Below are 22,636 nucleotides of genomic sequence, written 5' to 3' on the forward strand. Positions count from 1 at the left end.
ATTGCATGTGTTTTATGTAGTCAACCACAGTGTCTCAGAGTAAACCGCGGTTTGACACTAAACCCCGTGAGAAAATCCACGTATCATCAGATTGATGATTCTCTTTTCCCTCCTTTAATTGTAGCTTCTGCTTTAGAGTACATCCATCATACAGGATGTGTTTCGCTGTTCTTTTTTTTTTCACTGTGATCTATCTCGTCCTCCTGTGCAGAGGGTGGAGTGGGGCCGTGGGCTCATTTACAGGCATCAGTAGTGAGTGATTTGGGTGCAGCACCACTGCAGCCTTGACTGCCATCAAATGAAGGGGGAGATTTTTTTATTTTTTTTTACCACAACACCGGCGGTGCCAACGGTTCAATCAGCACTACAAGATACACTGAGACACATTTGGGCAGCTCACCCTGCAACCATGGTAACAGAAGAATTTTACTAGTTGGCAGCAGCCAATAGTGGGGCACTTCCCACTCAGTTCTGTCCAATAACAGAGCAGCCTGCAGCCCAGCCCACCTAGAACTAACACTGATGGGCTAGTGCAGTGAGGATTTAGAGATGTAGGCTTGGTTAATGAACAAGTACAAGAGTAAGAGTGTGTAGGTATGTGTGTGTGTGAGAGACTGAATGAGGCTGTGCTATAATCTGATGAGAGGATTCCCTCTCGTTTAACCTCGACACATTGTAGAGTAGTACTCATTCACCGAGACCATCTGACATTCAGCACCAACAGTGCAGCAAGTCCCCTGTCATCGCACTCCCCTCACACGTTACGTGCACAGGCATGCTGCACACACACTCACACACACCCACGAAGCACCTGGCTCTCATCACAAAATCAAACAGATCGGAAAATCGAATGCGATATGGTCTTAACCAGAAAGAAGCAAATGATCCCATCAACTGTCAATAAAGTCATTTATTATTTCACACAATGGATAACATGAACAACTTGAACTGTAGTTCTTCGTAATAAGTGCTCAACGCTGCCAGCCAACAGAAGGGTAGCAAAAGAATGAGCCTTTCTTTTTGAGGAAAGAGAAATAATAATAAAAAAAAAGAAACCTACAAGATCATGAAAGATAAACATGACCAAAAGCATGCCAGCAGACATGGATATACATATATATTACAGGTATATATGTGCTTAAGACACATATCTGTATGCCAGCAAATGCAAATACAAAATATATGTGTACATTTTACACATACATACTGTGAAGGATATATGCATATGCATGCGCCTCTAGTATTTACTCTATATGTCAAATATTTGCAGTTTTTAATATTCATACAATGTACAAAAATGTTTCATGAATTAAAAAATTCATTACAAAAAGAAACATATCAAACAATGTACAAGTCTTCCTTCAAATTCAATTGAAATGCAACTTTCGGCTTGTCTAAAATATTTATGCATACAATCAAGTTGAGCATGCAAATAAAGGAAACCCACTCTAGAAAAAGGCTCAAATACACTATGTATACAAACTAAAATATGCCCACACTGTTAGAAGAGCTCACTTTGTGCTCTAAAGAAGTACATTTATTGGTTTTCTCAATGCTTCATCTGCACTTTCAGCTTCGAACATTATAGCTTAGAAATGGTAACGTATGCTGTGAGGATGACTACATGTACATTTATGAGGCTCTGTTCCGCACGACCCCCTTGCTCCATGTGTAGGATGCATATCAAAGCACGCTACATATTGAACGAGGGGCGAAATCAAAACTTAGGTGCCATTATCTCTCATCCTAGTTGCTGTTTTGAAGTGGTAAATGCAGACTACAGGAAATACACCCCAAACCGCTAACGTAAGGTCAAACACTGCTGCGCCGCCCTTGGTGCTGAAGCCAAAGACGAGGTAAGGGATCCTTACATCAGTGTTTAGGGGCCTCCTGTAGCCACCGGTCCAGATTGGCTGCTAAGTACATCACAACAACAGTGACCTTGAACCCTATACATAACCACATCCCCTCTGCAGTCTCTGTGTAGAGTGAAAGCTCTGGATTAGGACAATACTTGTCAGTGTTAGAAGGCACCGAAGCATTGGCTGGTAGGAGAGACAGACAGGACAGACAACACCTGGGGTCTTTAACTCTAGCATCAGAGACCGCTGACTGACCACAGTATGAAGGAGTAAGCTGCCAAGTGTGTATCCTCTACACCTCACCGCCTCACATTTCTAGACCCCATCTTTGCCACAACAGACTGCAGACCCACCTAGCAAAGCAAGGTTAAGCACACTAACATCAGGGCGAGTGTATTTTTGGCTATTTCCTCTGAGAGCTCCCCGAACAAAACAACCCTCTTACTTACTCACTGCTACGGCACTGCCCAAGCTGGCCGCAGGCAAAGTAGCTACAAGTCAGCCGGGATTTCCTATTTTTGGTCGAGTGCACGATGTTGGGGCTTCTATCCTCAACTTTTAAAAAGCGCGGTAAGGCAAATCGTTTTAGCATTCGGTGTAATTTAGCCGGCCGGAGCCGTGACTGTCAATAGGCAGTGGAATTTGTCAAATATTAAAATCACTTGAGGTTGTCATTTTTCTGAATAGTTCCTTGGGTCTTGAGCAGCCTTGATAGAGAGATAAGGTCTACTGTGGTTTGAGGAGACAGTCCCAGCATAGCTGAGCCTAACTGGTATCCATGCAGGATGGACATACTAACACTATTTACAACAGACACATTAATACTGTAGTTTTACATCTGGTTAAGGCTGTACTGCATAGAGCTGCAGTCACTATAGTTTTCATGAGATGATAGTCACTTTCTGCACAACTTATTACAAATTATTACTGGTATTATTCACAATTCTTGATACATGAATTCAATTTATTGAGTAAATAAGACCACTTATTTCTCTTTGTCGAAGGGTGGACCCAGAACAGAAATTCCTTTTAAGGTCACTGCCAGGCATGGCCTGATGCATAGCAAACAACAATGTACGAGAACGTGATTTCCATAAAAATCTCCGCTGTTCCTCCTTTGCCAAGTATATAATCAGTTATATCTCTCATTATTTACTGGGCAGAGTAAGTGGTGTTTAATTATATATCTAAGACTCTGGGTACAATCAATATCACTGGATGGAGACACATCTGATACACTGTCCACCTCCGCTGCTATAGCAGTATGTAGGTAGGTATATGATGCAGATTTAAAACAGTAATATAATAGCTCCTTCAGTCCAGCCCTTCTACCTCTGTTATGATGATATGAGTCAGAAAATAAACCAGGAGGAAGCTGGGAGACACCAGACAGCAGTGTCCAGCGACAGAAGATGCTAACTATGGAAGTTGTGAAGGGACGCCGGCAGTTTCGGGGTTCTCGTGAATAAGACACACGTGTCATTTGCACAATCATGAACATTTTAGGTCGTTGTCTGGGGCACTCCTTGCCGCTTCATATTCCTCAGGTCAAATGGTAATTTGTGAGAGAAAGAAACATAAGGCACAAGTCGAACTGCTGCAACTGAGAATCCCACCCCCGGCCGAACAAAACAGAATCTCCTGAAACAAAATTTCAACAAGGTTGCCAAAGAAACACTGATCCATTGCTTATTATTCAGAAACACCTAATCGAGAAAATACCAACCACTACCCAAAGCCACAGATACTGTCGATAGAGTTTAACAAAGGTTTAACATATTGACACACGCAGAAAAAAAAAAAAAAAAAAAAAAAATCCAAGATGGCTACATTCTACAGTGCACATAGGAATGCTTTACATTGGTGCCAACATGGTGGAGAGTTTGTCAAACTCTGATTTAGATACTTTTAAATTATACACTGAATACTGAGACTTTGGTTTCTAAATCTAAATACTGGATTTACTTTCCAAAAATATTTTTCCAAGGATATGGATTGAAAATTATGTTAAGTAGAAAGACTGGGATTAGCTTTTTCAAAACACTGACTGTGTGAGCCCTCTTCTGCTGAACTGTCCAATTCAGACTCGGCGGGCTTCGGTTTGACGCTTTTGGCTGCGCAGCCTGCATATACAATTTGATTAAAATAATGTATGGTTTCTGGACTGGATAACCACACCGTCGAATGCCGAAACATAAGGCTGGAACAAGCATGTAAGTGCTGCATTTGATTGATGAAAGTGTATGTCTTTTTTTTTTGTTGTTGTCTTTTTTAATAGTGCATTTAACCAATTTTTTAAGGTTTACCAAAAATACACCTGATATTCCTCCTGTATGCAATGCCCCCTGGTTATAAACACAATAATGAGTGTATGAATGAATACATGTGGTTCTTGTCTGTCTGAAAACAAGCTTGTCTTGAGTCACACCCATGTCTGTTTTTTTGGTTATAAAACAATACACACTTTCATTGTCTATGGTACAACAATTCTATTTAATATACTGTGTGCCAGTACACATCTATGAGCTGGTTTTCCCATTGTACAAGGCAGGCAACAGTGGACTTTGTTTCTATGTACAGTCTGGGACAGTCTAACCCACCATATTGCCTTTATGTCACTGCCCAGGAGAGGCCTGAGCAGGGAGAGAGGGAAAAAAATGACACAGCGGGTAGGTTGAGGGAGCTCAAGAAATGGAGATGTAAAACATTAGTGGGAATAGGTGAGAGGACAAAGGGGGATGGATTTAAGCGGCAGGCACCGGGGAGGGCTAAAGAATTGGGGTGAGCGTCAAGCAGGGAAGGGGACCACGAGTGCAGAGCTGCCAGGAAGTATCAGTTACTTCTCAAAGGGAGCGAGGACACTAGGAAGGTATAGATGAATGGGAGCAAAACAGGGGAAGTAATAGGGTAAGGTGGCTTAATTACTGAAGTTATCATTCCACATGTTTTTGACAAGCTTCCTCAGAAAGGCAAAAATAAGCAGAGCTGCACAGTTTTATATTAACCATTCCCCCCTCCCCTTGCTGGTAAATATATGGCTGAAGCCACATTCAGATACAGTATCATAAAGTACCATACACATCACTGTATCAGATACATAAAGAGTCACATAATATCCTACACTATCATAAGTACCACACAGTTTTAGAGCATCAGATTCAGTATCAAATAGTACCATATAGTGCCATTGTAAATAAAGGTCCAATGAATCTTTGAAAGGCCCATGTCTGGTTGGGTGTAGCAAACTGAGGGATGGCACCAGCAGTGTTCCCTCCTCCTGCTCCACCAACCCACTGTATTCCTCGCGACAAATCAGAGAGGAGAAACAAGTCAAAGTGCACCAAGGAGTCCCAAGATTAAGGGCACTGCATCTGATAGGCTTGAAACACTGCCTCCGTTAACTGCTCTCCAGTTCTGCTGGAGGTGCTTTCTCCTGCGAGTCTACTGACTGGAGGGAGCCCACAGTTCGTCCCTGCTGAGGCCCCTTCCTTTGCGTTTTCCCCCTTTGGCCAGCGGATTCACAGACCGCGCTTGATGCACCACAGTCTCAATAGTTGCTGAGATGGAATCGTGACTGGAGAACTCCAGAGGCTCGGGGGTCAGGCTCGGCCTGAGGCTGTGTCTGCCTGGCAGATTATCGCACCTCTCCAGAACAGGCATCCCCAGAGTCCTCTCATCACTTCTCCTGCTAGCCAGCATGTCCAAGCCTCGAACCTCAGCCCAATCTTCCTTCCTCGTCTTGGTCGGCTCCGGTTCCTCCAGAGGTTGTTTTCTGGGTCGTCCGGGTCGTCTTTTGATGACATTGTTTCCTGTTTTGGCTTGTCGCTGCAGGCGCTTGGCACGAAGGATCTTCTGCACATGCTCAAAGTTCAGAGAATGCATCCTCCTTACGTCCTTCTGGATCTGTTCCACTTCGCGACGTTTATACCTCCGCTTACTGGGAACACCTGGAAGAGGAGAGAGGGAGAAAGAGTCAGGTGAGAAATGTCAAGGAAAATAACGAGCAAAGTAAGGTCTATAAAAAGAAAGGACCATTTGTGCTTGCGTGTCAGTTAAAAAGAGCGGTCTTGGAAAGACTAGGAAAGACATCATGCCAATTTAGCTCATGGAGAGAAAGTCTTTTCTTGCTTTAAGAGCTTCCTGCTAATTTTGAGATATTCATGTAAGCTTTTCAAATCCCAGCTGAGCCAGGAGAGCAGATCCTATCCTGTAATTGTCTACTAGAGAGCAGAGAGAAGAGGGGAGAGGAGGAGATCCTATTCTGCTAGCAGGAAATGTCTCCTTCAACCATTTAATATGTCGCTACACAATAACAACCCTGTGCATCTGGAGCACAGACTGCCAAAAAGCTAAACACACACAGCAACACAAACACACATATCGGCACTCTTGTCCACATGCACATGCGCATACAGACACAGATACAAAAACACACAGATGCATACATACACATGCACAAAAAATGAATTCAGCAGTTCAGAATGGCTGAGCAGAAGAAACTGGAGCCATATTGTTTCCTTCACACTGGTGAACTGGGCAGTATGCCCTTTACACATTGCTCTATCCTTACTCTTTCCCCGTCACTCACATTCTCTCTTCCACTCGTCTCTTCATGGGCGGCAATATGCTACTCTCTAATTTTCAATTAAACTGGTAACACTGCACCATTTCATTTCCATCTTTATTTCAGAGACCGCTTCCTGATCTTAGTCTGTCTCTGTCATTCTTTTTGTTTCCCATCTATGTCCCATTTCTTCGCTTCCCCCTCCTCCCTGTCTGGGCACTGTTCCCGGGGCTCGGACTGAGCCACAGCCAAAATGGAGGAAAAGCACAATCAACCACCAGTCCCCAAGCAGTGTGCACGCAACATGCTTCGTCTCTTTTCCTTGAGCTTTTTACTCCTATTGCTGGATTCCTGCGCTCTAGCCTTTCTTCCTTTCCCGCAGACTCCTGCTGATATGGTGTAGCAGGTTTCTTCAGTGCTCTAACATTTGATGAGTACATTAAATCAAAGATGCTTTTTCAGTTTTATACTTTAAATATTGTTGGCTGTGTTACAGGAAAATGTGTGAAAAATGATGCTCAAGACATTTAGAATATGTCTCTTTCATAAAACATAAGGGGGGAGCATTTAATATTTAATAGATTTTTTTAAAGATTTGCACAACGTCAGTGAACTGCCACAACTAGCAGAATACAATATTTTTTCATCCTAAAGAGACCAAATGGTAATGATGGGTATGAAAATTTGAAAAGCACCGCACGGAGCTGTTTGCTTATGAATTAAGAGTAAGGGAAAGATAAAAAGCCGCCTAACTACCTCCCATACAAACCGCAGAAGAATATCACGCTGTTGTTGGTCAAAAATTCGGGCCTGACAGTGAAATTAGTTAATGCACAAAGCACTAAGTAGCAGTGGTTTATGAGCTGCAGCAGAAGTGAGCACATGCTCAGTTCACATACACACACACACACACACACACACACACACTACAAAGTAGCAAAAATTTATGAGCGCCATACACGGAACATAAAACCAGTGACCTTCAGCAGTGTGAGAGGCAGTATAGTACCGAGAACCTGTTTCTCTGTGAAATAGGAAGTCACAGCTATGCTCACTTATCCACTGCCTGTGCTGTAGCTGAGAGCACTTTTCAGAGACAGATTAAAATAATCCTTGATGTATCTCATTTAGTGTAATTTTTTTTCTCGATGAAGGTCTGTGCATGTGTTTAAACAAGCTGCGTGACTTGCCGGACTACCGCAGGTCCGGTCACTTCTCTATCCTGGCAGTGGGTGCCTCTTTCCAGATGTTTTGGATCTTAATCTATATCCTCGTCTTCTCCTCTTGCACTCTCGACCCCCTAACCGAAAGCTGCTTGATGTCCTCCCAAATCTACGCTTCTATATTATCTATTATTTCTGTCATCCTGACTGTTTACACTGGTAATTTACTATGTTGTTTTATGGCGTACACAGAGCATCTATCACATGTCCTATCTTATCTGGACCGGGGATCAGTCCAGATAAGTGTGTTGTATGCTGTGCAGACTGCAAAGCCCCTTGAGGCAAATCTGTGATTTGTTATACTGGGCAAAATAAATACAACTTGGCTTGACTTGCCACAAAAATTTTTTCCCAATTATTCATTGAAGACTTTCATTCAGACATTCATGTAAGAAAGTTACAACTGATTCAGCAAGGTCTGCTTAAGAAGCAAACGCACAACACACGCAGAGACACGGGTGTGCTTAATGATTTGTCCATGACCGTCAAACTCATTGTTGCACGCTCAGATAATAGTATGAATTTTACATCTGGATGGGGACCCGTATATCTGTGTGTACGCGGGGGCCTGCGCCTGCATGTGCGGCGAGCATTCTCATGCACATGCGTCTGTGTTTTAATTGGACTAAAGCTGTGAAGTGAAGCAGTAAGTCATGCTAGAGGAGGAGTGTGTGTGTGGGGGGGGGGAGGTGGTGAGTAAAGAGAGTAATGGGAAAATGAGGGGGAGGGGAGACAAGGGAAAAAGCAAAAAGTGAAAGGGAAGAAGGAGAGAGCTAGAAGGGGGAGATGGAGAGAGAGATGAGGCAGAGGAACGAGGGGAAATCTGCGTGTGGATGTGGGAACCATGGGAGAGAGGCAGAGGGGGAACGCAAGGGCAAGAACTGCAGAAGCAGCAAAAGGGAAGGGAAGGACACAGAGGGTAGAAGAGGTATAACAACACTAGAGGGATAATATGGATGGGTTGGGGGAGGAGGAGTCATTATGGGGGGAGGGGGAGGGGTGTATATGAGTCATCCGTCCTGGATCCCCTGGGGTGGGGGGGGGGTGGGGGTGTATTCTAACTGAGCCCCTGGCTTCTCCTCCCCGCCACTGGACTAGGCCCCAGTCATTAAACCCCTGGCTACCAGCCAGCTCTTTTAACACAGGCAAGGGCCTTTTACGGCGTGTCTGTAGAAAATAAATCATACTGTGTGAATAATATATCTCTGGCAAAAGCATTGGCAGGAGAGAGGGAAGGGAGGCAGGGTGGGGAGGTAGGAGAGATTGGTGAATTATAGTCGTCTCCATCCATGCATTACGTTCTCTTTATCCCCAGCCAGATGTGCTCAAAGACAGCAGAATACAGAATGTACCAAAATACACATTCATTGGGTGGTGAGAATTCGGTGCTACCCAGTCTCTTTGTCTGCTTTAAGCCCCGATAATGATGTGCATAAGCATATTTATAATAGGAATCACCTTGACATGTATTACTAAATCTACATTTAAAATGGGAAAACCCAGTTAACTGACTAAATGTGATAATCCAGAAAATAACAGAAGTCAATTAACACCCAGGAACAGAGTTTAATATTAATGTATAACCTTTTTTTTTGCAAACATGCTCTCATTTGGCTACATTAACAGTTCTGATCACATATAAGTGATTTGTAAAAGTATGTATGTGTCTCTTTCTTCCAGTTCCACGGGCTAGCATAGTATCATGTATCAAATATCATTCGTATAGTTTTTCTTTCATTAATAAATTCTGGCTTCCTACTTCTGTCTAACAGATAAGTAGTGATGTGATGTAATAAGGTCCACTGCTGGTAATGTCAGCTGCTTACACGCTGCCGATGCTTCAGATCATAAGCTTTCCACATGTGATCCATTCATGGGTTTATTTAGAGGTAAAGTAAGCCTGTGTCTGGACTCTTCACTCCCTCGCGCTTTATATAGCGCATATAAACATTGGGAAATCACTAAGGAACAAGTGCAAACAGCTGTTCATACATTTTGGACATTACTTGGACGTACCGCTGTCTGTTCACATAAACACGTAACAGAACATGTGCACCACATTTAAGATAATGGACACAACAATGTCGCTGTTATTTTGTAAAGGACATATCTCTCTCACCACCAATCCAAAACGCAAATCTGTGCACATGTAACTTAACATAAAACATACTTTGGCTAAACATTATCCCCCCTCTACAAGCACAATGGGAACCGGAGCTCTAACTGTGCAATTATATGCTAATCTCCAGTATATTAATTGTAAATGAACATCAGTCATGCAGAGCAGTCAAATACATTAACATAACCATTTGCTTCAAAGTGGTGGCCGTGTTGATGTTATAGCGGGTGTGCAGATATTTAACAGGGTGAGCACATTTGTAGTTTAGACTGGAAAATGCAGCTCCTGGATGCTACTTTTAGGGGAGTCACATTATGGTTCTGTAGGCCCCTTTACAGTGAATGATATTTACATCTCAGATTTGGAACACAGGGTGAGCCTGTGTATAGCCATGAATGAACGGCTTGGATAAGCAAAGACAAGCAAACAACAGGAGTTACTGCATTTTAGGCAAACCTCAAACCTCCAACACTTCATTAAAGAAAGCAATGTGCTTTATCATGCTGTCCCAGTGAACAGAAAACAACTGCTGCTGTTTTTAAGTCCAACATACAATGCAGTGCGCTTTCTCATAAATATAGTGTATTCTCTTACCAGTGAGGGAGGGACTGGGACACTTGTTCATCTGTTCTGGCTCCTGCCTCGTCGTTTGGAATGACATTAAGCCCTGATCTCCAAACACGGTGAGCCTCGTCCGCCTGCTCCTTCCGCCGCACTCGTCCTCTTGTGACCCCGAAAATAGGTCAGACGCTGACTCTGCCCGCTGCGACTGGCTACTATAGCTGCCCATGAAGCTCTTTTTAGGCTGCCCAGTCTGAAGGGAATGGAACTGACTGTCAGCAAGAGAGTGTGATGACAGCTGGTCAGACTCAAAAATCCCTAAGCTGGATCCCAGGTTTGAAGAGCCTCTGCCATTGCTCCTCTGCTTGTCCAGAAGCTTTGAAGGACCCTGACTGGCCAAGTCTCTCCTCTCACTCAGCATGCTGAGGCGTGCATTGGTCTTAGCTCCGCTGAAAAGTCCTCCCAGGTCCTGCCGGTCTCGTGGTGAAAGAAGAGGTTCATCCTTGTGCTTATGTTTATGCTTGTGCTTCCTCTTGTGGAGACGAACCCCTGCAAGACCACCTGCGCTGCTGCTGCCCAGGGATCCCAAACCCTCTCCCCTTACAGATGGCCCCTGAAGTGGACCACTAGTGGTGCAAAGCTTGGCACCGGGCTGGATTTTTGAGTGTCCGCTGGAGTGGAAAGCTTTGGGAGGGGGCACAGCAGGTCTCATGAAGGGAGATGGGGGCGCCGGTCCTAGCGAGTGATGGGGCAGATAAAATGGGGGAGTAGGGGGAAAGTAGCCCAGACTCAGAGGAGGAGCGTAAGGCATCGCATACGGTGCTGCATAGTAATTTCCCCCTGCCAGCGGATAACCATATCCTTGAACAAAAGGCAGCTTCGATGTGATTGGCTCGCTGGCTTTGGCTGGACGACCGCGTCTCCTCTTAGCCTTCAGATCAGCACTCCTGCGGAGGTATGAACTGGAGTCACAAGGGTACGAGTCGTAGGTAATAGGGTAGTAATGGTGGAAGTTGAGGCGGAAAATGGAAGGATAGGGATGCTGGGGGTAGCAGGTGAATCGTCTGTGAGACACTCGTAACTGCTGGAGCTTTAACACGACCTACAGGGAGGAAGGAAACAGGAAACATTTAGAAAAACAAACCCACACCCTTTAGTGCACGCTTGTACATTAGAGCGGTTGTTAAAGGCTCACACGCAGGATTTGTTACAGTGTTTCTAACCTCGTCCAGTTCAGAGAGAAAATGAAGATGATCCCGACTCTGTAGGCACTTCCTCTTCCGCCGATGATGCTTTTGCTTCTTCTCCTGCTGCGACAGAAAGTTATCGACAGCCGTTACTTGGCGCTCGCAGCGTGTTCTGCCACCTCTGTTGGATGCTTCCAAAGCTGCTGCCTCCGCAGCCTCAAACCCACACAGATCAAATGAATACCTGTATAAACACAACATAAATCACATTAAAACAGCAGGTAAATGAATGTGTGCCAATCTATTACATACAGAACAAAATGCCTATAAAGCAAGTAAAGGAGTATAACAGCAGTCTACTGCACCTTCGTCGAGAGGCATGACCCTTCTCAGTTTGATCTGAGGTACTGTTGTTGTCCGTCCCAATCCCACTGTCACTGGGAATAGTCTCCTCACTGTGGGACTCGCTGATGGGGGACAGAGTTACCTCTTTCACTGACGCCCCCTCTGACAGGTGGGATGGTGAATTAGCCAGAAGTCGAGGAGGAGACAATTTCCATCCCCCAGTGAGAAAGCTCCTGCCAGCTGGTTTAGAGGGCAAGGCTGAAATGGGCTGCAAACTGGGCATAGCAGCATCAGAGTGACTGGCTCTTATAGACGGAGCACTAGAGCTGGGAGATGAGGTGGAGGAAGGCACTGCGGGGCATTCGTAGAGACTCGATGTGGAGACAGACAATGCTGGCTTGTCCCGAGTGGTTTTGAGAGGAGTGGAGCCTTGAGTTTCTGCTCTAGGTTTCCGCCCTCTCTTCTTACCAATGTAGATGGTTCCTCTTTTGCTCACATTTATCTGTTTTCCCAGTCGAGCTTCAATGGTGGATGCCATGGCACTCATAGCTGAGGTAACAGGAGCAGAAGATGACTTCAGAGCCAGAGTGCCATTTTGACTTGATCCTGAAAGGATTTCATTCAGGATGCTCTGCATTTTCCCAAGCTTCGTCTTATTCACTGGCCTGGATTGCCCCCTTCCACGCTTTAGTTTGAGACTGTTGGCATTGGTCATCGTGGAGGCCATTTGCACTAAAGTGTTCAGTGTGTGCGTCTTCCTCCTACGATTTAGCCCTGCAGTGGTTTCCTGGGCCAATGGGCTTGGAGGTGAGGTGGAAGTGGCCTCGTGAATGGTCTCCACAGTTAGGAGTGGCTGTTTCTTGGGGCGGCCTCGTTTCCTCTTAATGGGAGTGTGGACTGTCAGGCTGTCAGTGTTGGTGTAGAGCGGGCTGGAAGGGGTAATGGGGAAAGCAGAGGGCGGGTCAGCTAAGGTTGCGAGGCTACCCAAGTTTTCTCTCTGCGGTGATGTAATGCTGGCATGGCTTTTTGATTTCAGGTAGGACCACCTGTCGTTGGCCTTGGTCGGTCTGGAACTGGCCGTAGAGCTGGTGCTGTGACTTGGACTCGGGCTCATATCGGCTCTTGATCTGGGGCTTGGACTGGGGCTGATGTTTGCCCTGGGTCTGGGGCTGGGGATAGGGCTGATGTTACTGCGGGGGCTGGGGCTGGGGTTTGGGCAGGGGAATCTAGGGTTCAAGCTGAGACTGGGTTTGCTGATGTGATTGTGAGCTGGATCTCTGGGTTTAAGGGTGTCCGCGCTGATCTTAGGACGACCCAAGGGGTTCTTTTTCATCCTGTTTGCGCTCAGATGTGACTCTTGGTCAGCCCCATTTGTAACTGTCTCTCCCATTTCCACCTTGTCCACTCTCTCTCCCTTTTCTCTTTTGTCAACTTTATCTCCTCTTTCTGCTTTATCCAGCCTTTCTGCACTGATATCAGCTTGACTCACGAATCGAGAATCATTTTTGTGAGTTTCTATCTTATGTGCTCCTCTGGCTTCTAAAGGCCCAGGCTGCTGCTTCTCTGTTGCATCAGAGTCCAGAGTCCGCTGCTGAGATTGCTCCTCTACAGAAAACGACTCGTCAAAAGAAGGCCTTCTCCGCCTCTTTCTCCCTTTCGCTTCCTCTGCCAGCATGGGCATCCCTCTGTCTTCTTCGTCTCCTTTCCTCCCAGCAATTGTTCGCTCTCGTTCCTCTTTTCTCCTTTCCTCTCTTTCTTCATGGAACCGCTCAGCTGTCTCCTCTTGCCTGTACTTCTGCCTCTCCTCTGAATTATTTGGGCTCTCTGATCCTTTCTCTGGCTGTCCCCAATGTGAATCAGCACTGTGGGGATTACAGAGCATCCTCTGGGAGTCCTTCCTGCCGTACTTCCTCTTAATGTTCCCAAAGAGCTGCTCGCTGACCTCTTGCAGACCCTTCCCCCTGGAGAGATTTACACAGAGAAATAATTAGGATGAGTGCGATAAAATGAAGAGAATGGATAGTTTTGTATTTCACCAACACTGCGCAGAATACTTACTACCTAATTTGAATCACCGTGTCAAGTTAATTAAAACATCTTCCTTTTACATTTCACTACTGTTACTTTCACATTCCATTCACAGTGCACAGTTCATGATATCATGCATCACAAGGAAATTAAAATATACCTGCTGAGAGAGGTCAAGTTGAGAATACTGGCATCTGTGACCACTGGCAGCTGCAGATCTGGAGTCAGAGACCGCTGAGGTGAGGGACTTTGCGTCGCCGTTCGTGAGAAAGCTTGGCTCGGATCTAGCAACGAGCCTCTGCTGTCTGCCGCCAAGTCTCTGGCTGCCTCAGAATCCGCAGGATGAGCTGGAGACGCAGAAGGTGCTGCAGACGGGATCCAGTCTGTACCGATTTGGTGCTGGGGTGCGTGAGTGTGTTGAAATTTCTGAGTGGGGGAGTGCTGCGTTTGCTGTGTGTGCGAGAGTGCGTGTGCAGGATGGAGGGAGCTGCGAAGCTGGTGTTTGAGAGAAGGATTATCTCCCAGTAGTTGCAGCAGGCCTCCCTCTCTCTGCTCTGGCATTCTGAACTGGCGCTCATATGTCTGGGGATGACACAAAAAGAGACACAAAGACTGGTGACTACATTTAAACTGCAATCATGAGACAGCCTTATATAGCTGCAGGGATAGACAAATGATATGATAATGATAATGTGATCGTAAAACTATGACTGCTCTATTTCCTGTCTTCTTAACATTGGCCTATCTCCACAGATATAACATGTGCATAGCACAGCAACCAGTTCAGCATATATTATCGTTTTTTTTTTTGTCAGCACTTATCACATCTCTGATTTTCTCTAATATGACAGCTTTTGCAGTAGATCTGAAGATTTTCATGCATCTCGCGTGCATGAGAAAACAGTGTGCAACACAAAAAAAGGCTTGTTTACTGAGTAATTAAATTCCTGTGGCAAGGATGTTGCATGCTGTGAGAGCTAAGGGAATCAAGTTGGGGGTGTCTGAGTACTAAACACAGTAGCATAGCGAAGCTGCGTCCCTGCACTACATCCATCATTATTTACTGCAGATCATATTTATGTTTGTGACAGCTCTCATACGCTTTTCTCAACTATAACTGCAATGTCATGCTGTCAAGAAGGCGCCGTGCACAACATATGTCCCGCAAGTAAGATATAATTTATATACATTTTCTTTCACTGAAACGCCACAAATCTGAAGTAAGCCTCTGCTCGGTTAGACTTGTCCACTTAAAGGAGAAAATACTAAACCTTAATATACTGTATTGCCCCCACATAACTCTGCTTAATGTATCACTGCTGCATAATCAGTGTACTGCTGGAAGATGAGAAATAGAGCAGCGGATGGCCTTTGTGGTTTAGCCTGTTATTAACAGACTCAGTATGACGCAACGAGACACTGTTCTGCTGCGCTGCAGGGAGATGTAACCTAACCACAGGCCTGCCTCTCAGCATGTACACACGGGCGTGCAAGTGCACACGCACACACTCACGCTTGTATACAGTAGATGCACACATTTCAAAGACTTTACAAAATCCCGGCTACACATGTTTGAAAACGCTAATCTGGTCTAGATGGAGCAGCTCCTTGTCAGTTGATAAGATATCTCCTCTTCACAGATAAATATACACAGCCACGCAGACGCACAACAATAAAATCTATCGTGCACTTTTATGACAGCGTACATATTTGCGAGGTCAAGAGTGCCATATATTTCCCTTCCCTGCTAACATCCAGTTCAGCCTTCATCTCCTCTGTTGCTTCCCTATCACTCTCCCTGCTCTCCCGACTGCTGTCGGTAGTCAAGTAGTGACACTCATTATGTTTCCACACTTGTTGCAGAAGCTGTTTATTGGCCAGAAGCAGTCTGCACGAATTCACAAGCACAAAAACACACACACACACAAACGCTGAGAGGCACAACACTCACAACACATGGGTGAAAACACATACTGGGCACGTGCGCAAATTCTGAGCGCTGTAAATGATTAACGAAGCCAGCAAATGCAGGTATGTAAATGCACGCTCAAATTTATCTCCTGAACGCACTGCCATGGTATCCTTTCAGTTGTCAAGTATATGTGTGTGTGTGTGTACACATTGACACTGGAGAAGAGGCGCTGTGAGTCCACAGAGGGGTAAGATGACAGACACCTGATACACACTTGCTTTCTCATTTAACCTGTCCTAGAATACCTGCTGTTTCAGGTTAAAGGAGGGCACAGGAAAAAAAACAGACAGCAGGGTGATGTGGGCGGTTAAGAGTGCGACCAGCAGACATACACTACGCACACAGAGAAAATGTATCTTCCCCACAGACCACAAAGCAACCACAGAGAGATAATAAAGAGAGGGACACCTTTCCTACAAGAGACAGGAGAGCAAAAAAGAAGAAAAAAAAAATGAAGAAATAGAAAGCCCCCTCCTCCTACATTTTTCCGGTTGAAGCTGGGTTGCTGGCACCAGTTCAGCTTTTTGTTCTTAGTTTCCTCCCTTCTACCACCCTCTCCTTCGTCTCCCCTCCTCTATGCCTCTTATACTCGACAAAGCATTTCCAGGGAAAAAACACGCAATGTCTGATATTCCAGCAAGCAAATACAAACTGAGGCACTCCCATAGTTGTTGCTGTTGTTGCTGTGAGCACAGTGAAACTTTCCTTCTTTGTCTTTTCCTGACAGGGTCAGCTTACTCACTTAACCATTCACTTATTCACATTTTGATTTAAATTTCATAAAGAACTCATCGCCACACTGGTGGTCAATACCATGCACTAAAAACTTGTTACTCATAGGTCTCCAGAGCCTTCATAAGCAAGCAAATTGATTCAGATGGGTTTTTTTCTAATGTTTGTTTTATACACTGCCTGCTCTTGTGGTGCACTCTGTGAATAAGCCATTATCTCCCTGTGCTACTGCTGACCTGCAGCAGGGGGCAGCGGTCGGGAAATGAGCATAAGCACTGGACTCTGACCCGTGTGCAGCTCACAAGCGAAAAAGAACTGTGAAGCTTCAACCTTTTTCCACACAGGCCATCTTTCTACAAGACCCCTACTGATCACATAACGATAAACACCAGCTTAGGGCCGAAGCATCTGAAGCATCTTTGCTTCTCAACCCATCCGACGCACTCTTCTTCCCCACGGGGCTCTTGGGGCTGTGTTTACAACACAGCTGAGTCAACTGCCTTTTTTCTAAGATGTCTTTCTCTGGATCAGCACCGCAGCAACATGGATTTAATGCTGGCTGTCCAACACCTGAGTGCTGGCAGATATGGAGCTGTACATTCCTTTCCAGTGGTGACGTAACCATCAGATAAGGTCAGAGCACAGGAGGAGGAGGTCATGGATAATATGTGACTAAGTGCTGCAATCACCCAACTGAAAGGCACTTTGCAAATGAGTCAGCATATATTTACTGACAAATAAGTGCGCGCGTGTGTGTGTGTGTATAAATGTATCACGCTGAGCAGGCTGTTTCAAATGACAATCTGGATGTAAAACACTGTGTTCTTCTATCCTCCAGTTTGATGTGAGGGGAGGTATGTGCCGGTCCCTGCTGTCCTTTTCCTCTCCTGCAACCTTTCATTTCTCCACCAACAAACTGAAATTCAGGAACTGCTCCCGCTCCGTGACACACACACACATGCACATAGCACCCTGGCTGCACCATTATACTGGGAAAGAACACCCTAAACAGGCACACCCAAATCTCACAACCAGACCCGCATATAAACACACACATATACATATACAGGGGCAAACATATACACAACCTCCTTGCACGCGCACACACTCACACACAGACACACACACAGGCGCACACAAACACGCTGCCCTTCAAATAGTTTTTCGCAGCCTTTTATTTGGCTGCACGCCCAGCGGTTAGAGTGTTTCATTTTTCCCTGTGTATGGAACTGGGCAGCTGTCCAGACAGACACACAAAGAGAAAAAGAGAGGGAGAGAGAGAGAGGCACAGAGAGAGAGAGAGAAGGGAGAGAGGGAGAGAGTGGGAGGGAGGAATGGGGTGCAACTAAAAGAATGAGAGCAGCAGAAAGGGAGGGAAGAAGAGGACCAGCAGAAAAACAAGGAGAGAGGTGCCTAGACTCGTTTGCTACTGGTTCCCCTCCGAAACCTTATGATTGATATGATCCTCTCCTTTCCTCTCTGTAACACCTTGTCACGCAGCCTCTCTTGGTTTTGACACCATACTGTCTCCCTCTGCCCCCATGGCCTTGTGCACTAACCCCCCTTCCCCCCTTCATCCTTTTCTTCTTCTTCTTTTTTCCCTTTTTTTGGAGCTGACCATTTTCCTCCTGTGGGAACTACCACCCCACCACCCCGCCCGCTTCTCCCCAGCTCCATTCACAGCACTGCTTCTCTGTGATCTGTGTTTCTGACAGGTCTGCGCACACACACACACACACACACACACACACACACACACACACACACACACACACACACAGACAGAAAGAGAGTTCCTCTGCAAACAAACACCATGAATACTAACAGGGCTTTGTATCCACAGCACTTAAAACGGGATAGAAAGGCGCGGGTTGGGAAGGGGGGGCGGGGGCGGAGGGGTGAGCGCAGAGAAAAGGAGGGAAAAGCGATGGAGGAGAAAAGAGGAGCTGTGGCACTGTGTTGATCTTGTGGCCACTCTCACAGACCTCCCCCCTCCCTCCTTGCCAACCCCCTTATCCTTGTTTCTCGTTCTCTCGTTCTTCCCACCAGTTCTCCCGGGAATAAAGACTTCCATTCATGCGCCTGAGGCAACCCACAGCAGGGGAGAGAAAAGAGGGAGGAGAAATGGGAGGAAAAAGGAGGGGTTGTCAAGGTGGGACAGTTTGTGGATCACTGGGATCAAGCTACTGCCTAAAATTGTGTTTGTGTGTCTGCATGTCTGTTTTCACTCAGCATATTCCCGCTCAGCCAGCACTTTACTATCTCAGATCTGGTGGCATCTGTGCCAGACAAAGCTTCATCTGGGAAACTTGGGTGGGAAAGTTTGGAAACTGGGCTCCATTGAAAAACTTCCACTCTCCACTTAATGCTGCAATTCCAAAACTATGCATTCAGCCTACAGCCACAGTAGGAAAAAAGGGGCTCTAGCTAACTTTTTCTGCAGTATTTTCTTTCCTACGTGCCTTTTTATGTACCCTTCCTGCTGAGCATGATCAAGCCTTCGATCTATTGTGTATTCTTCCTTTAGATAGCTGTAAAGCACAAGCTGCATTCAAGGCGCAGCAGTAGGTCTCAAGTAAAATGTTTCCTCCTACGTCCACAGCAGTAATCCTTCAGATTGGAGTGCTCCTAAAGATAGCAGCGAAACACCAAAGAGTCTCCTTGTCACACTCTCTTCAGACACGCTCAGAGGTAGATGACTCAATCTGAACAAAGCCCGTGATTGGCTGAACCGAAGCATGCTATTATGGTGCATTTGGAGGTTTTCACCCCCTCAGTAATGACAGACACATTTACATGCTACATATAGTGTATATCTAATCCCTGCTATTAGCATTAATGGTGTGCATGGGCGCTGGTGTGCCCGGTTTTTGAATAGCGTTAACAACCACATTTGACTTTTTTAAAATGGCAATTATCCACAAATTGTTCCCTGTATGTACGTGTTAAAACAATCTATAGATGTCAGTCAGCACATAAGTTTAAAAACAAAGAAAATGTACAACATTAGAACAAGTGTAATGCTTTTTGGATGCAACATGACTACAGAAAGTTGTTAGAACAGCGCATCTTTTAGGGTAAGGAAATTATACAACAAAACAGGCACATGTGCTGCTGCACATAGTATAAAACCAACGCATTGTGTTGGTCACTTTACTCTGTGCACCATATGACCCAATCATAGCACTTCTGTACAACAGGAAACAATTAAGCTCCAATGAGCTGCTCAAAGTCCTAAGGGATGACTTCCTGTGTGGAATGATGGGTAATTCAAGACAGAAGCTGCGCGGAGATTAAACACTTCCTCTCTGGCAAACAGCAGTCTGTAACAGCCCCACTCACTGATTAGCTACTTAAAAATAATTCACTGCAAGTTATTGTTGTCTGTCTGGTTAGTGAATCGATATGCAGCCACATCACCTGCAGGTTTTTTCACTTCTTTACCATCCAGCATATATTACTATATAACACTGCAATATCATACTTATATTGATAAAGAAAAGCAAACAATTGTTAATGGATGACTAAATATATGTCTTGTAGAAGGACTCTGGTGTCTGCAAGGCAAGTTTTGAAGTTTGCAAAGGAACATTTTCATTGCTCAGTCCGAATGTTTCTGTGAATATCTCAAGTCCTCAGATGATCTCTGGCTTGTAAGGGTGTGGGGGAGTAGGGGTGGCAAGGAAGGAGACGGAGAACAAGTTAGAGAGCCACCGTAATGACATCCTCAGTGACAGGGAGAATGGGCAAAGTGAGACACAATAGTCTTAACCAATCAGACTGCCTGCCTCCCCTCAGGCCCCCTCTCACCAACAATAACGTCTTTGTGTGAGGCTGCACTCCACTCGTGTGTTCGCACACACACACGCACAGACCGCAGCATCCTACACTTTCTCAGATGGTCACAAAAAGAGGTGGGTGAAGGAGAGGAGCACATCTACAACAACTACATGTATGCGTATACAAAACTACCAGAATTAATGTCTTTTAGCTAACTAGAAACCTGGCTCTCTGTGTATGTGTGTGTGAGTGTGTGTGAGTGTGTATGTGCATTTCCCTTCAAGCCCAGGCACATGACTGCAGCTGCCCCCTCACTCCCTCATCTAAAGCAGCACCCCTCCTTGGTGTGGGTGAGAGGTCACACAAAGTGGCATTCCTCTCGGTCTGAGAGCGAGCGAGCACTGAGCAGAGGGGGCAGAGGGAAAGAGATAGAGCAGAAAACACCAGGGGTCAAATAAGCAACAGAGCGGGGCAGGTAAAAGATGAGGAGCACGGGGCATTCGTGAGTGTGTATTTCAGTGCATGCATGTGAACATTTTGTATGCCTGTGTGCTGAAATGGACCAGTAAACAGAGGACCCTTGTGGCTCTTCTTTGCTTCATAAACACAGCTGTTTGTTTAGTCTGAGCTGCCCCAAGGGACAGACACACAGACAGAGGGATAGACAGACACATTTATATCATTTATTCATGTCTGTATCCATACTTAAGAGACAACGAGCATAAACAAACAGCAGAAGTGCAGCTTGATTATTTTACAAAGCCTGGTGCAAAGAGATAAAACTGGGCAGAAAGAAAAAGACTGAAAAAAGCAGCTGGCTTCCATGCTTTTGAATGTTCAGTGTGAAACATGTAGCGCATTGATGTGTTTATATAAAGTTCAGAATCTTTTCAAACCAAACACTTGAAGAATAATAACAGTTTTAGAGCCTGGCCAACATTGGAAGGGCTAGGTTGAAAATTTTTAGCGATACACTTCTACGATGTTTAGATTGTGTATCGATCTGATCCGCATTCAAAACACTGAATTGGAAGTCAGTGACGATCTATGGCTGATCCATTCAGTTTAGCTTTACAGCTTTGGCAGCAGTGCGTCAGGTGCTAGCAGGAGAACTAAAGCAGCATAAAGGAAGCTAAAAGCAAAGGTGTAACAGGGTGGGGGTATTTAATTGGAGCTCCACTGACAGTTTGTATTTGTATCTTTGAAACAGTTTTTGATTTGTGGTTAAGTGAGCTTCCTCTTTCTTTTAAACTTGATCTCACTGTCATAGTTCATACAACACTTGTTGTACGGAAGGTTTTGCTAAAGTTACGGTAACATAACCTGTTATTTTTACACATTAACTATCTTTAGTAGGCTCCACTTCACACACAATGTGTGTGACGAGCAGTAAAAGGCGGTGCCCTCAGACTGAGGGCTCAAACATGCTTCTGTTGTGGTCGTACGGAAAGCTCTACCGTTCGTCTACATATATATACATATATATATATATATATATATGTATAATCTTTGATGTTTGTTTGCACTTCTGTTCGTCGCTCCCTTGCCTATTGCAGCCAATTAGCGTTCGGCATAGCCTCATGCATGCATGCTGCATGCTGTTGGGTTTTTGGAAGATGACACAAAAGCATTTTTGCGTAGGTCGGACACAACTGCGGTACCATAAATTAAGCATGAGCATCACCATATGTAACAGCAGTTTGCAGCAGCCTGATGACTTTCGCATTGAGCTGAAAGCGAAACTAGTGCGTGATCTATCAGGTGACTAACACAAATACATTATTTACTTTTAATTTCACATGCTTTCAAATACCATAAATCCTCTTCAGTTTATCCAATTCTCAGTCATGTAGGGCTGGAGCCTATTTGCTACATTAAATTTTTTAATGTTGAAGTTGAGCTTTATGCATAAAAGAAAGAAATTCCAGGCTGTGATAATAACAGCTTAATAATTTAAGCTTATTAATTTAATGCTGTTATCAGACTGTGGCTTGGTATCGGTACCTGTCTTATAGGAAGGATTACAACTGTAAAAGGTCGGCTTGGTGAATCTCTCGTCCATCTGTGCAATACAATTCATCAATCCAGTGTAAAAAAAATAAGTAGAGATGAATCCACTAAATTTGATAAAAACATTTGTAAATGCCAAAATGTCTTTTATCGAATTATGTGTTGTGAACACTGTAACCTCTTTCAGAAACACACACGCCCCCAACCTTCTGACAGGCACATCCCAGACAGCTGATGGGCCCCATCAGATTTC

The 22,636-nt window shown here is 45.0% G+C and overlaps 1 protein-coding gene across 1 annotated transcript in view; it reads right to left on the reverse strand.

Moving 5' to 3' along the window:
- Positions 1–892: 892 nt before the first annotated feature.
- Positions 893–22,636, reverse strand: part of setbp1 (SET binding protein 1) — a 37,557-nt gene continuing 15,813 nt past the window's right edge. Inside the window, exons 3-7 of the mRNA XM_085181228.1 lie at positions 14,050–14,471; positions 11,882–13,822; positions 11,553–11,760; positions 10,363–11,431; positions 893–5,809 (exon numbers count right to left, since the gene is read on the reverse strand). Coding sequence (XP_085037354.1) covers positions 5,304–5,809; positions 10,363–11,431; positions 11,553–11,760; positions 11,882–13,822; positions 14,050–14,471 — 4,146 coding nt within the window. The 3' untranslated portion in view covers positions 893–5,303. The remainder of the gene's footprint in view (positions 5,810–10,362; positions 11,432–11,552; positions 11,761–11,881; positions 13,823–14,049; positions 14,472–22,636) is intronic.

This window comes from Neolamprologus multifasciatus, chromosome 12 (assembly GCF_963576455.1).
Source record: "Neolamprologus multifasciatus chromosome 12, fNeoMul1.2, whole genome shotgun sequence".
In the NCBI taxonomy this organism is placed as follows: domain Eukaryota; kingdom Metazoa; phylum Chordata; class Actinopteri; order Cichliformes; family Cichlidae; genus Neolamprologus; species Neolamprologus multifasciatus.